The 15872-nt window shown below is 46.2% G+C and overlaps 1 protein-coding gene and 1 pseudogene across 2 annotated transcripts; one reads left to right on the top strand and one right to left on the bottom strand.

The window, feature by feature from the left end:
- Positions 1 to 424: 424 nt before the first annotated feature.
- On the bottom strand, positions 425 to 2670 carry LOC102529632 (large ribosomal subunit protein uL16-like; annotated as a pseudogene).
- An 8554-nt stretch (positions 2671 to 11224) lies between these two features.
- RIPK3 (receptor interacting serine/threonine kinase 3) lies at positions 11225 to 15262 on the top strand. Of its 2 annotated transcripts, none has more exons than XM_006217294.4 (10): positions 11225 to 11364; positions 11643 to 11783; positions 11900 to 12209; positions 12676 to 12821; positions 12948 to 12994; positions 13224 to 13391; positions 13502 to 13587; positions 13812 to 14171; positions 14315 to 14375; positions 14923 to 15262. In XM_006217294.4, exons 1-10 carry the CDS (start codon positions 11345 to 11347, stop codon positions 15111 to 15113), a joined length of 1530 nt encoding a protein of 509 aa, XP_006217356.2. In that variant the 5' UTR covers positions 11225 to 11344; the 3' UTR covers positions 15114 to 15262. The 2 variants fall into 2 exon arrangements, with proteins under 2 accessions (XP_006217356.2, XP_072820058.1); XM_072963957.1 differs by having other exon boundaries at positions 11895 to 12209.
- The last annotated feature ends 610 nt before the right edge of the window (positions 15263 to 15872 follow it).

The raw sequence follows: 15872 nt of genomic DNA, 5'->3' as shown, positions 1-15872 counted from the left end.
CAAAGAAAATCCAAGAAACAAACACATACACACACACACACGCACAGAGGCATCTAATCTTTAAAAATGAATGGATCTACTTTAAAACAAAATAAAACAAAACAAATAGATATAAATGGAAAACCTAAACTCTAAAAGGTTTAAAAGAAAATAAGAGAAAAATCACCATGATCTTGAATTAGACAAGGTTTCTTATAGATGACACCAAAAGCACTATATACTAAAGAGAGAATTGATGAGTTGGATTTTATCAAAAGAAAAATGTTTGCTCTTTGAAAGACACTGTTAAGAAAGTGAAAAAAACAAGTTATGGCCAGAGAAAGGGGAAAAAAAAATTTTTGACAGGAACGTCAGATTTAATGGTGAGTATTAGCAAGGAGCAGAGAGAGCCAAGGCTCTCACAAGTGCAGCACCAGCCTTTTGCTCAGGGGCCATGATTAGGGATGTGTATGACCCCACAGCCATCTGGAATAAGCCGCATGTCTGTCACCATGTCTTCAAGTTCTTCTGCATTAAACTTAGTAAATCCCCACTTCTTGGAGATGTGGATCTTCTTCTGGCTGCCAGGGAACATGAACTTGGCCGTTTATAAGGCTTCAGTCATACGTTCCTTGTTCTGCAGCTTGGTGTGGATGGACACGATGACTTAGCCAATGTAGACTCCAACCGCTGTGCCCTGGAGCTTTTCAAAGTCACCTCGCACACTGTCTGGAGCCTGTCAGCCTCAGCACAGGATGGCATCTTGTTGATGCAGACGAGGGGCAAGGGGTGGAGCCACACTTGGATGTGAAAGCCCCCTGGGCCACTGCTTTTCATGGTGTACTTGTTGGCACAAATACTGGCGGCCTCCAGGGCGCTGGAGGAGAGCTACTCATACTCAGCTGACACCACGTGACCACAGAATGGGAATTCATTCACTTTGCCTTCTTCTGCCCCAAGTCAAAGATGCAGATCCTTGGCATCAGGGACACCTCAGCAGAAGCAAGACTTTGGGTATGGCTTGTTCTTACAATACTGGTATACCAGGCGGAGCAGTGGCCCCTGGCGACACCAGGATCTTCAGTGCCTGTGGAAGGGATAGAGCGAGAGGAAAAAAAATTAATGATACTTCTGAAAAGGAGCTTATATCCAGGACATATAAGGAAATTTCAAAACTCAATAATAAGAAAACAAACAATCCAACAAACTAAGAACAAAAAATTTGAACAGACACTTCATCTGAGAAGATATATGGGTGGAAAGTAAACTCATGAAAAGAAGCTCCATAGCATTTGTTATTAGGGAAATGGAAATTAAAACCACAATGAGATACCTATCAGAATAGCTAATATTAAAAAGACTTAAACATACCAGGTGTGATATAGAAGAATATACATTGGTGGTGGGAATGCAAAATGGTACAACCACTCTGGAAAAATGTTCGGCAGTTTCTTCAAAAGGTAAATATATACACTGTATACCTATCATATGATTAAGCATGCCACCCCTAGACATTTACCCAGGAGAATTGAAAACATATGTCCATACAAAGACTTGTACATGACACATACATTTGTTATAGCCAAAAATTTTTGTCCATGAACAGGTGAATGGATGAAGAAATTGTGGTACAATGGAATACTACTCAGCAATAAAATGGAACGAAAGAAATAAAAGAAATTGTGCGAGACAAAAAAAGAAAAGGAATGAAATATTTTTCATTGAAGTATAGTCAGTTTGTAATGTGTCAATTTCTGGTGTACAGCATAATGTTTCAGTCCTACATATGCATACATATATTCCTTTTTATATTTTTTTCATGGTAGGTTACTACAAGATATTGAATATAGTTCCCTGTGCTATGCAGAAGGAACTTTTTTCTTGTTTTGTGAGGATTTTCCTTGTAGTTTCAATTGGAAGAGATAGTCTGCCAATGTACAGTAGGTGTTCTGTGGGAACTGTCCATATGTAGATGTAGTTTTTGCTGTATTTGTGGGAGAGGGTGAACTGCACGTCCTTCTACTCCACCATCTTGAAGCCCTCCTCCATTCCAAGGATTCACACAACAATATAGGTGAATCTCAAAATAATCACATTAAGTGAAAAAGGTCAGACAAAAAAGAATACATACTATGTGATTCCATTTATATAAAACAGATCATGCAAACCAATCGAAAGTGACAGGAAGCAGATTAGCGGTTTCCAGGAAAGGAGGAAGAGCAGAGAAGGGCAGAGGGAAGCACTGAAAAGGGGCACGAGGAAACTTTCACGTGTGATAAACCTGTTCACTACCTTAATTGTGGTGATGGCTTCCCTGGTACATACGTGCCAAAACTCATTACACTGTACACCTTAAACACGTGCAGTTTATTGAATGTCTACTCTACTTTGACGATGCTGTTAAAATATTTGACTTGAAAAAACTGAGTCTTGACTGATTCAAAGTCCTGCTTCCAGTTTCTTTCAAAGGACCTCCCTCACCCATAAAAGGAGGCTGCTGAAGGATCATAAATCTGGTTTTAAAATCCTGCCACCCAAGTTGTTGTATGGCCTTGTACTGATTACTTAACCTCTCACAGCCTCCCAGTTTCTTCATCCATAAAATGGGACTAATAATCTCCCTCACAGTTTTGTTGCTAAAACTTGAGTGAACTAACAGATGAGAGAGCTGACAGCGGTGCCCAAGTGCATGGGGCCCCATCACTGAGGTAGTCAGGTTCACTTCTGTCCCCTTCCTTTCCCCCTCCTTTCCTCTTTCCTGCCAGGCAGGGAGGGATCCTCCTCACAAAGACATTCAGAGGGTAAACAATGGGGAGGAAACAGGGCAGAGGGCTTGGATTGTGTTCCCCTGAAAACAGTGCCTGAGACCAGAACTTGAGACTTCCTGGAGGGTGGTTCCAGAGATCAGGAGGGAGGGAGTAGAAAACGTGAGTCAGGGAAGGAGAAAACATCCCCAAAAGGTACCTATTAATTTAGCTACCGATGTGGAGCTCAGTCCAGCCAGAAGTCCCCTGAACTGTATAGAACACACCTCAGAATTGCCCCTTTGAAAGACAAGCTGCTGGGGCACTGGCGTATGTCCTCTACAGTGAGGGTTGCCCTCAGAGTATTAATTCTCCTCTCCTCTTGCTGCAATTCTGTCAACAGAGGGAGAAAAACAGACACAGGCCTCTTACATGGGGCACGGGCGGAGTCGTGGGGCCATCCACTGCAGCTTCAGCTCAAATCAAAGAGGGCCTGAGGATGTGCGGCCTGGGGCACCAAAAGCAGCTGCCTCAGACAGAAAGCCCGTCCTTGGGTCAACCGCGTGACCTTCTCAACCTCAGACAGCCTTACAGCTGAGAAGCTAGAGACCCAGGATTGAAGCCCTCTCTCCTCTAGACCACAGGCAGGAGCACAACTGACTCCCTCAGTTGCTCCCTCAGGATGCTCCTCTGGGAGAGAGCAGAGAGAATACCTGAGGGGTGAGTCATTACGGAGCCCCGGGAGGAAAGGGTGGGGCTGGGAATTTACCAGAAGGAAGAGCTAGCTATTTGACGGAGAAACAGTGAAATCATTTTTCTCTGCTCTCCAAATAAATTGTGAATTAGAACTGTTCCTCAGGTTGGAAACGTAATAATGTTGATTGTATTCATGTCCCTTAAGCACGTATTAAGCACGTACTATGTGCCTGGAAATGTGCTGTGTTCTTTTATTTCATTTCATCCTCACAGCAACTTAATCCAGTAGATATTATAATTAACTGAAGCACAGAGAGGTTGAGTAACTTGCTAAATGCCGAACAGCTAGTAACTTGTAGAGCTAGAATTCAATCCCAGGTAGCTTGACCTCAGATCTGGACCTTTGACCATTAGGCTATACTCATTTCCTTATGAAAAAAAGAGGGGGAGGGGAGGGTATAGCTCAGTGGTAGAGTGCATGCCTAGCATGCATGAGGTCCTGGGTTCCATCCCCAATATCTCCTTTAAAAAAGAGAGAGAGAGAGAAAGTAGAACATCCAGCTGGGGAAGCAGTTTGAGGCAGTGAGCTGCCCCACTGGGATGAGAGGGGCTGGAAGAGCACAGAAATTAGATCATCAACATTAACTAGACATAGCAAAGAGAGAGGACTCCACAGTGATAGAAGTTGTATTATGGTTGTTGTATATGTGTGAACACTTGTCGTTGATGGCTGCTCAAATTCTTTAGTCTTATGATGGTTAGTCTTATAAGGTAAAATAAAAAGAAGTTACTCTTCCCAGCCTCCTTTGCCTTTAACGTGCAGACAGGAAACTTAAGTTCTGCCACTGGGACACTACTTGGAAATTGGCTCCGTGAAGAAAAAGATGATGAATAGAGATTCATTTTGCTGGGGCAGGTGGTCCTAGGCAGTGTGGGTTTTTGTGAAAGCATCAGTCTCTCCATTTTGCTAAGGAAAAATAAGTTAAAAGGGACTTTTGATCTGCTTGGAATAAAAGAAGGAGAAGAGTATGCCCTGGGCACTGGAAGGGGCTCCCCCAAAAGAATCCAAGAGCAGAGAGAAGTAGGAGCCACAGCAGGTAGGCTCCTAAAGGTTCTGGACCCAATTCCAATGCGTATGGTGGGTGAGGAGGCAGTGATTCCACACCACCAAGCAAATTCTCAGACACCAGAAGGGTGTCCTACAATTCAACTTAATTCTGATCCTATCCACCTAGAGATAGCATCAGATCCCACAGGTGGTTAAGGACTCAGTCCCACAAGACTGCCCCCAGCCCTGCCAACTTCAGACACAGCTCCAGGATTGTAACTTACCTGGGTTTCTAGCCAACAGGCTAGAGATTGGAAGTTCCAACAAACCGTGCCCTGGGTTCGATTAATTTGCTAGAGTGACTCACAGAAGTCAGGGAAACATTTCACCAACTTGATGACCAGTTTATTATAAAAGGATAGAATTCAGAAACAGCCAGATGGAAGAGATGCATAGGGCGAGGTGTGTGGGAAGGGGTGCAGAGCTTCCGTGCCCTTTCTAGACACTGCTCTCTCCAAACATCCTGGTGTTCACTAACCCGTCTCTGAACCCGTCCTGTTGAGGTTTTATGGAGGCTTCGTTATACAGGCATGACTGATTAACTCATTGCCAATGGTGATAGATTCAACCTCCAGCCCGCTCTCCCCTCCCCAGAGTAGTGAGGTAGGGTGGTGGATACTGAATGTTTCAACGCTCTTATTACAAGGTTGGTTCCCTTGGCAACCAGCCCCCATCCCCAAATTATCTAAGGGCTTTCTATAAGTCACTTCATTAACATAGCAAAAGACACCTTCTCTGCTCTTGACATGGGAAATTCCAAGTGTTTTAAGAGCTCAGTATCATAGATCCCTTTCCAAGTGAAACCTTTTCTCCATAACTCTACTCTACTCAAATCCGGGGGTTTGTTTTGTGGCTTTTCTAAGTTGAGTGCAGCCCAGTCTTCAAAGGTGACAGTTAATTTGCCCATAGTTGCACCCTTTTCCTCCTCTGGGGAAGGTTTGTTTTTCAGCAGCTGGAAGCAGAGAAAAGGGTTCCCCTGATGAGCGCCAGCTGCCTTGCACCAGTGGGAAGGACCCGCAATGCCACAGTAAAAAAATTCCTCTTTTATGTTTGTTCTTCACATCCAGACCAATTTAAAAAAAAAGAAGACAACTTTTTATTTCTTCACCTGCAAAATTTGATAATAGGTCTCCCCTCACAGAATTGTGATAACTCTCTGTGAAAGCGTTTTTTGAATCATCAAGTGTAAAACAGACTAGCCTGTTATCATTGTTGATGATAATGATGACGCATGGGTTGGGAGCAGGGGCTGGGGAAGGTGACTCAGCCAGTCTGGACTCCTTGCCTTTTCCAAAGGTCACACTGTGAAGTTTGCACCTTTGCTCATTACATCCTCTCTGACTGGAATCACACTCCCAGGTTTATGTCTGTGAAAACTCTATTCCTCATTGGAATGCCAAGGGCTAACTTCAGTCAGGTCTTAAATGTGATGTCACCAGATTTATAACTTCAAGAAATCGAGAGGAAGCAGCTGAGTAGATTTCTGGGTTAGGCTGGTGACAGATCGGGGAGGGAAGCTGCTGCATCTCTGGTCCATGTCCTGGGGGAAAGGAGGAGGTTGAAAGGTGGAATTACTATGGAACTTTCATGAATTCACTTTAGGAAAGTAAGAAAATACAGATAAAAATACGAATATAAAATACAAGAAAATAAAGTCACCTATAAACCCACCAGCCATTACTTTAAACATTTTTCTATTTGCCCATCTAGATATTTTTCTAAGCATATATAGATATAGATATAGATACAAATTTCCTTTTTTAAATAAAATTTAATGTTCAAATCAAGTTACTAAATGGCTATTAATATAGCCATCTCCCTAATACACGGAATCATATTTTAGCAGGTTTTTTGTGGTAAAATGTACATAACATAAAATCTACCATTCTGATTACTTTTGAGAATACATTTCAGTGGCATTAAATACATTTACATTGTTGCATAACCATCACCACCATCCATCTCCAGAACTTTTCATCTTCCCAAACTAAAACACTATAGCCATTTAACAGTAAATCCCCATTGTCTTCTCCCCCTAGCCCCTGGCAACCACCATTCTTCTTTCTGTCTCTAAGAATTGATTATTCCAGGTACCTCAGATAAGTGGAATTGTACAATATTTGCCTGTGACTGGCTTATTTCACATAGCGTAATAGCTTCAATGTTCATCCATGTTGTAGCATGTGCCAGAATTTTATTCCTTTCTAAGGCTGAATAATATTCTGTTGCATGTATATATTATGTTTTGTATGTCCATTCATCCATTTATGGACATTTGCATTGTTTCCCCCTTTTGACCACTGTAAATAATGCTGCTATAAACATTGGTGTACAAATACCTATTTCAGTCCCTGCTTTCAATTCCTTTGGGTAAATACTCAGAAGTGGAATTGCTGGTAGCAGATCCTTTTTTAAATCAGTCAGCCACCCTGTCTGGTTTCTATGAGTCTAATATGATGCTAAATGGTTTTGTGGTTGAAGTTATGGGAAAACCATTATTCCTTCTTGCATTTCACAATTCGGTCTAGGGTAAGTTTTCTTCATCTTCTTGATGCACCTCCATTCAACATTTCTTTAGGGAAGAGTCTGTTGGTGTTAAACTCAGTTTTCACTTATTTGAAAATGTCTTTTTTTAAAACAGTCTCAAAAAATAGTTTTGCTGGTTACACAATTGAATGTTTACAGTTTTTTTCCCCCTTTCTTTTAGTACTTTGGAATCATTCCTGTGTCTTCTAGTTTCCACTGTGGAAGTCAGGAAGTATGCCATTGGTTTAGTTGTGTTCTTTGTAAATGATCTATGTTTCCTCTCTAGCCTTTAGATTGTTTATCTTCATTGTTCTGCAGTTTCACTGAAATGTATCTAAATGTGGATTTCTTTATATTTATCGTTCTTGGTATAGATTGTGCTTCCTATATTTATGAATTCCTATCTTTCATCAATTTTTGAAATTTTTCAGCCATTTTCTCCCATTGCCTTGTCCTCATTTTTTCCTCTTCTCATGGGGAGACCAGTTTGATGGTTGTTAGATCTCCTCATTCTTTGTCTCTTAATTTTTGTATCTGCTTGTCTCATTTGGTGCATTCCGGTGAATTTTTTTCAGGTTCATTTTTTAGTACACTTTCTTCAGCTGTATCTTCTGCATTGCCATTTTAATTTTACTGGTTACATACTGTTTTTGATTTCTTGATATTATTTTTTCCCCCTAAATCTATTGGGGTATTTTTATAGTCTGTTATTTCTTGCTTATTCTTTCTAGTCTATCTTTAATTTCTTTAAACATTTCACAATAGCTTCTTTAGATTCTTCATCAGATTGTTCCAAATTCTGAAGCTCTTAAAGATTTACACCTGTTAATTATTGTCCCTCCTGATTCTCCTTTGTGTTACTTGAACCCTTATATATTTACGAACTTTTTGTGAGTTTGCATTTGGCTGAATTTAATCCAGAAGCTCAAATTGAGGATGCTTTACTCTAAGGAGAATCCAATTTGCTTCTGTTGGTCTTCAGGGGACATTAATAATATGGGGCCACTTAATCTTAAGCTTATGGTTTACTTAAGCAAAGGGAAAGTTAAAATTCCAAACACAGATCCGTGTGGGAGCAGATCTCACATGGCAAACTAGCATTTTTATTAATGTTAATATCTAGTGCTACAGCCTGGATAAGCTTGTAGCTTCTCTCTGCAAGCAGGTGGAATTTTTCCTTTCCACTAAAAAACATAGCCCCTTTGAGGGTCCCAGCTCTGGGGACAATAGGGTTGTCTCACATTTAGCTCTTCCATCTTCCTAGGCTCTAGGGCTTACTCTCTGGTCCTTCCCCAACCTCCTTTAGCCCCTACCCAGTTCCCAAAGCTCTTAAGTTTTTAGTTAGTTGATCTGTTTACTTACTATTTACTTTTTGTTTTGTACTGTTGCATTTTGATGGTTTCAGGAATGCACTCGGGAAATTACCTGTATTTTCTCAGGAGCACCCTAAGTTATTTTTAAAATATGTTTTTGGGCTTTATATTTAAGTATTCTGCATTGGGAGATTTTTGAGAACTCTGTCATACTACTGCAAAAGAATTTTTAAAACAAACAAAAATGTGATTATACAGTACATATGTTTTATAACCTGCTTTTTTTCCCTGTTGATGTATGATAAACACCTGTTGTATTAAATATAGGTCTAGAGCACCATTTTAATGAGTACATAGTCTTCCATTGCATAATATATTCAATCTTTTTCCTATTATTGGATATTTAGGGTTCTATTTTTTCATTATTTTAAACAACACTTCAGTGAATATCCTTACAGCTAAATCTTTGCATACATCATGATCTTCTTCCCTCTTTTAACTGTTTATAAAAGGAATATGTGTTAATATAAATTATTCAAATACTAAGGAAAATGAAAATTCTCCATAATCCTTTTTCACTATAATTTCAATTAATACTGTTTGGTCTATAACTGGAATCTCTTAATCAAACAACAGATGAGAATTAGGGCTAGAATATGCGAGGGACCACACCCTCTGCCTCCCCACTCCCACCCCAACAACTGGGAATATGGAATTGGAGCAGGTACTAGGGATGGGCTGAAGGTAACCAAAGACAATCAGAAATAGCCAACTGAAGGGATGAGAGACTTCCAAATAGACTCCAAAAGCTTGGGGCAACGGGGATCAGAGGTACCAGGTCTCAGCTCCAAAGTTCAGGAATCAACTCTGCCTTGCCTGTCCCCTCCTGCCAGAAGCAGATGGTCCTCTCAGTCACTGACTCCAGGCTCCTCTCCCTGCTCCTCCCTCTCTTAAAAGGGCCTGGTTTATTTTGAGTCAAAATGTATTATAAGCTCTGACACTATATCCAACCCTCTGCTTTACAATGACTTCCCCCAGGTCTCAGGGTCTTGTATCAATCTAAAGAAATCCAACTGAGTGGGGAGGGTCTAGCTTAGTAGTAGAGTGTATGCCTAGCATGCATGAGATCCTGGGTTCAACCCCCAGTACCTCCATTAATATAGATAAATAAGCCTAATTACCTCTCCCCCAAAGGAAGACAAAACAAACAAACAAAACAGAAGAAATCCAACCATGAAAAGTTTTTAAACACACTTCCAACTTCTTTCTAACTGCTCCCCTGCACCCACAACCTTCAAATGGAGCCTGGGTGTTGAGCCCAGGGTCTTCTCTCAGAATCATAAAAGGAATGGCCATCCTCTCTGATGCCTCTTAGTTCCTGAACTAGACTTTTGTGAGGACCTGCTGCACTTGCCTTTATATTCTGTGAGATACCACCAAATCACTATAATAAAGTCTACTTCAGATGGATTCTGTCAACTGTGCAGGTACAGGTAAGAGATCCCAAACGATAAAGAAGCCCAACCTCCTTTCTCCTCCCAATGAGTATGGAGCACCAGCTGGGTGACCTGCATCTTAAGGAAGCCCCCAAAATTTAGGTTGTTCATTTATAAATTTAATTCAACAAGTATTTATTGGGTACCTACTATGTACTGGCTTTTAAAGAGACAATAATCTAAGAATTCCCTAAATAGCTCGAAAATAGCATGGACTGACTTCACTAAAATTCATGATGTGGATCCTGGAGTTCCAGTTGCTCTAGAAACCACAGTTAACTGCTGGTCACTTTTGCTCCAACTAGCAGAGCTCATGGACCACTGGGCAGAATGGAAAGTTCATACCAAGATGAGCACCTTCCAGTGAGAGCTGGCCCATCACCCGCAGGGTTGGGTCTCCCCACGTAGGGCTGAGTGCCTAGGACTGGCTGTATCTAGCTCCATAACCTCCAGCCATGGTCATGCCTTGGGCAGGTAAAATATGGACACCTTTTGTCTACCCTAAATCCTCAAGCCCACCCCCACCCAAGCTCCTTAGTTCTCCAAGGCCCTTGTCCAGAGCATATGCTTATTGGGAACATTTATTAACCAGACAATTTGCACGGAGGAGTTGCCATTGTAGGGAGAGGGTAGAGAGGCTCTAAGGCAGTTCCACTGCAGGGTACACCATAACACTCTGGCTGGGCCAATTCATCTAGCTGACCACAGGGCCCTGGGAGAGGGTCTTGGTCTTGCCAGTGGACAAATCACTACCAATGACAGGAATACAGACAGGGACCCTCACTACACTGTTGGATGCTTCATACCTTCCTCTGTTACCTTCACAACCAGCTGTGTGAAAAGCCTGTGTGAAAATAGCAAAGCTTGATGGTTTAGGGCCAGGCTCTGATGTCAGTTCCATACTGGCATGGGTTGGATACTTAACCTATCAGTGTTTTCATTTCCTCACCCATAAGAAGGAATAAAAGCAGTTCCTATCCCGTTAGAGCCGATCCGAGAATTAAATGAGCTAATATATGTACCTGACACATGGTGAGCTTTAGAGAAGTGTTAACTCTGATCTTAGGGCAGCTGTGGGAGAGCTGAGGTCTAGGACCACAATATCCTCCTCGGCACCATCCCCTCCCCCAACACCCCAGGCTTGGCAGTGGGTGGGAGTGGGAGTCCTGTGGGAGAAGGCAGAGACACCAGCTGTAGGGGGCGGTCGATTGTGGGTTCCTACCGCGGCACCCTAAATACCCAGTGACAACTCACCTGGCCATGGCAAGTTAAGAAAACCACTGGCTTCCGTTGGCACCCTCGCAAGCTCTCCCTTACCTCCGCCCCCGGGGCGGGACTGTAGAGGCGTCCGTCAAAGAAGGAAGTCGTTCTGCCAGTGTAGAGGGTTCGGGAAGCGGAATCTGTAAGTGGCCTGGAGATTCACCCCCTCTGCCATCCCTGTGGGTTCGCAACTTTTAGAAGCCTCTCTCACCTTCCAGCCTGATGTCCTGCGTTAAGTTATGGTGAGTGGAGCGTGAGGTACGGATCCGCAGACACACACACACACACACACACACACACACACACACACACACACACAGGGCACCCCGCCGACTTGCTCTGGGAGAGCCTTTGCGCCGGTGCCAAGGGCGCAAAGGGTTGGGGCACAGTGGGTCTCACGGGGAAGGCTGGGGATTGAACTGAACGTGCCGAGTCACAGGGGTCGCGGGGAGGGGGGCGGTGCCGGGAGCAGCGCGGGCTTGGGGCCATGGCCAGCTGCTGACGAGGCCCCCTCTTTCAGGCCCAGCGGTACCCCAGCCCCCCTGGTGCCCATCAAGGAACTGGAGAACCCGAAATTCGTTGGCAAAGGCGGATTCGGTGCCGTCTTCCGGGCACAACACAAGACTTGGGGTTTAGAGGTGGCGGTCAAGATCGTGAACTCGTGAGTGACCCGAGCTGCCTGGCCGGTGGGCGGGTGCCAAGGAGGCGGGGCCTGAGTGGGGAAGGGAAAGATCTTTCCAGGAGCAGAGCGCGACCTCAACTCTCTTCTGAGGGCAGGAAGGCGATATCCAGGGAAGTGAAGGCCATGGCAAGTCTGCATAACGAGCATGTGCTGCTCCTCCTGGGGGTCACAGAGAAGCTGGAGTGGGACTACGTGTCTGGGCCGGCTCTGGTAACTCAATTCATGGAGAATGGTTCCCTGGAGGAGCTGCTCCGGACCCGGTGCCCTCGGCCCTGGCCGTTCCTCTGCCGTGTGCTGCAGGAGTTGGTGCTCGGAATGTGCTACCTACACAGCCAGAATCCTGTGCTTCTACATCGGGACCTCAAGCCCTCCAACGTCCTGTTGGACTCCGAGCTGCACGCCAAGGTCAGCCCATCCATAACCCAGCCCAACCTCTGCACAGGGTCCTGCACCAGAGCTGCTCCAGCTCCACCCACTGGACACAGGACCTGCTGTAGCCCTGTCTTCTGAGTACCCTCAGTAACTCCCTCTGGACACAGGGCTGCCCAAGTGTCAAGGCTGACCCAGGAGCTTTAACCCCTACCATACCAGGTGACAGAGGCTTTGACCAACATGGTCAGTTCCACAGGTCCACCCTACTGGGCCCTCTAAAGACCTATGGCTGGCCTAGCCCGGGAAACTCAGACCTTGACCCAGCCCCATGGAGAGGGGACCTAGACCTCCAACCAGGAGCCCCACTGGTCCTATCATTCCCCTAACCCTCCACACCACCTTTACAAGGCCGGGACTGCACCTTCTGCATGGGAGGCAAGGATTTTGGAAGCTTCCTGGCCCCATCCATCCTCTATCTCTTCCTTCTCTCCCTTTGCAGCTGGCAGATTTTGGCCTGTCCACATTTCAGGGAGGCTCACAGTCAAGAGCAGGATCTGGGGAGTCAGGGTGCACCCCAGCCTACTTGGCTCCAGAACTGTTGGCTGATATAAACCAGAAGGCCTCCATGGCCAGTGATGTCTACAGGTAAGGTATCCACTCCAAACACACACCCCCAGTTTCTACACCTCTCTGGGCCCTTCTAAAGGATGGTATATGGGAAAAGACTCTTGCCAGCAGCTGAGTCAAGTCTCAGCTTTTTGTCTCCTGCAGCTTTGGGATCCTAATGTGGGCAGTGCTGGCCGGAAGAGAAGCTGAGAGTAAGACTCTAGGCAGACTCTGGGATCCTTAACTTCAGGTGCCCCCCTCCCCCAAGCCACCAACTCCCCCCCACCAGCCCCCAAGCCCTCCTCTTCCTGTTCACCTGCTCAGACTGCCCAACTCCCTCCTCACCTCTCCCTGGACTACACTCCCTGCCCCTTTCCATGATGGAGCAGGTGGCCCTCCTACTCTGATGCCTTCTCTTCACATCCCCTACCCCCATCTCAGTAGTGGATCAGACATCACTGGTGCGGGAAGCAGTGTGTGAGAGGCAGATCCGGCCCCCACTGACTGAGCTGCCCCAGTCCAGCCCTGAGACTCCTGGCTTGGAAGGACTGAAGGATTTAATGCAGCACTGCTGGAGCCATACGCCCAGGAACAGGCCCTCCTTCCAAGGTGCTCTGGCCACTTAGCTGGCAGCTGGGGTAGGCTTGGATCTGTGGGCAGGGACTTTTCCCTGGAAAAGAGCTTTTGCTCACCTGCCACCCACTCTACCTTCTCTCCAGAATGCAGACAGAACACCCAGAAAGCCCTCGACCTGGTAAAGAAAGGAGATGTATCTGGTACAAAGATGATTGCCGCAGTCTCCACGGTGAGCGCCCAACACCCCTTCCCCAACCCAGGACCTGGGCAGGGGTGGCACAACATGGCTCCCTTGACCACCCAGTGACTCCCCACTGTTCTCTGAGCCTTGACCCTCATCCTCACTCTCCCCACCCCAACCTTTCATTCCTAGGCAATGGGCCAAGAGACTCCTCCCTCAGGTTTACTCTAACTCTCCCACCTCCATGGCCAGCCAGCTCCCTGTCTTTGCAGGTGAAGAAGTTCCTGTCTGAGCACAGGGGCAGCAACAAGTTGTCTGCCGGCGAACCAGGCCTGGAAAGTACAGAAATGGATGGCCCTGGGGGAACCACAGGAAGCCATGATTCCCTGGTCTCTGAAATGATGAACAGCCTGAATCTGGAGGGTCACCCCAGCTCTGTTCCTGAAAAATATACAAACCTTCCTGAGAGAAGCAGTACCCAGAGAAAGCCAGTTCAGCATACCTGGACTGCAGATATGTCTTCAGATTCAACAGCCCGAACTCCTCAAACTCCAGAGACCTCATCTTTCAGAAACCAGAAGCCCAGCCCCAGTTCAGGTTGGACCCCAGGTCCTGGACCCCAAGGGAATCAGGTGAGACATGGGCAGGACTGGGGGATGCGCTAGGGCTCCTGTGAATTCTGTCCCCTTGCCAGGGAAAACTGGGGGCTAAGGGGGTCTGCAGTAGGGAAACAGGCCCCAGGACAGGAAGCCTGAGAGCAGTGTGTTGTTTGTAGGGGGCTGATAGTCCTGGCACCAACTGGCTACCCAGAGCTCCAGGGCCAGATCTGATACCAGGTACCCACTCTCTACTCCTTCTTTTCTCCTGCTCAATTCTACCAGCTTCTTCCTCAAGACCGCATATCCAGGGTACTTGGGGAGGGGGGATGAGAAACGGCTAGAGGCCATCTACCTCAATCTTCTTATTTTATAAATGAAGAAATGGACATCCACTAGGATTGGGTCCCCCTGAGGTCACACAGCAAAGCCTAGATTTGCCCCTGAGCCTTCTGACTTTCCCCAACACCACCTCTGTGAACCCCTAAATTCCATAGTTGCTATGTCGGTCCAGAGGGCCTCCACATAGAAAAGACCCAAATATCAGAGTCTCAGATATTGGTTGCCACTCCTCTTGAACTTCTGCAACTCAATTCTGAAGGTGGAACCTGGAGGGGAAGGCCAGAGGCACACCTTGATGCAGTCACTGGCAGGCCGAGACCCCATACTTGCATTTCCCCCAGGTGAACACGAGGTGCCGCTGCCCCTCCATGCTACTGCTCTTCCTTACATTGCATCTGTCTCCGACCACTTAACCCTCCCACCACCATCACTATTTCTCTTAAAGGGCCATGGTCTTTTACCATACTTGACAGCCAAGGAGTACAGATCGGATACAACAACTACATGACTATACAAGGAAGACCTACCTCGTTCATGCAGGGCCTGGCACCTCGGGGCACAGATAGGGGCCCCCAGCATGGCCCCCAAACAGCAGGTTCAAAAGAAGGGCCACAAGAACCTGAAGCCTGGAGTTAGCCACAGAGCTGGAATCATAACAGCGGGAATTGAAGCAGCTTCTAAACTGCCTCCTGGACTTGAGGCAGCTAGCCGAGACTTTCTCTGAGGGCCATCAGGCCTGTACCTGAACTGTCTTTGTGTCCCTAAAGGTCAATAAAGATCGTGGAATTTTAACCAAAGCACCGTGCAAGAGGCTAAGGCTTCAGCAGGGGTGGGAAGGGACATGGATGAGAGACCAGGGAGCTGACAGGGGAATGGGAGGCCAGAAGTGAGATGCTGAGGCCTGGGGGTGGGCAATGTGGCACACGAGGTCAGGTTCCAGCTGGCGGCAGGAAGGAATCCTGAGGGCTTGGCTCCTGGGGCCCGCTCTAATCTCTAGGCAGAGTATTTCCTGCAGGCAGGCTGAGACCCCACCATAAACCAAACCCTGGGGATTGAGGTTGTGGTCCCACCCCCCACTTTTCTACTGGGCTGTGGAGACTTGGCAGTGGGGTCCTGATGAGGAGGCTCTCCATGGGAATTCACAGACCCCAGTACATCTTTGTCCTGCATGACGCACCTAGTCTCTCATAAGTCATTCTCATACCACCTCCCTCTGCCACATACACCCATGCACACGTTGCTTTCGTTGCTTCCGTGTAGGCATCAGAACCCTTTGATTCTCAGCTGATGTCTGGGAGTGGAAAGTGATGGCTCCACAAAGCTACACACAGATGTGCCCCTCCCACAGAGCTGGACACCACTGGAGCTTGGACAATTCAGATGTGGCCATAGAGC

This window comes from Vicugna pacos, chromosome 6 (assembly GCF_048564905.1).
Source record: "Vicugna pacos chromosome 6, VicPac4, whole genome shotgun sequence".
NCBI classification, from domain to species: Eukaryota; Metazoa; Chordata; class Mammalia; order Artiodactyla; family Camelidae; genus Vicugna; species Vicugna pacos.
The sequence above is the reverse complement of the archived record's forward strand: the minus strand, read 5'-3'. Positions and strand labels throughout refer to the sequence as shown.

What these genes read in the sequence shown, in the direction of transcription:
- RIPK3 (XM_006217294.4), top strand. Translation starts at nt 11,345, where the DNA reads ATGTCCTGCGTTAAGTTATG. An exon ending in GGCCGGAAGAGAAGCTGAGA is followed by an intron (nt 12,995 to 13,223) that starts GTAAGACTCTAG and finishes CCCCCATCTCAG; the next exon opens with TAGTGGATCAGACATCACTG. An exon ending in AGGGCCAGATCTGATACCAG is followed by an intron (nt 14,376 to 14,922) that starts GTACCCACTCTC and finishes TTTCTCTTAAAG; the next exon opens with GGCCATGGTCTTTTACCATA.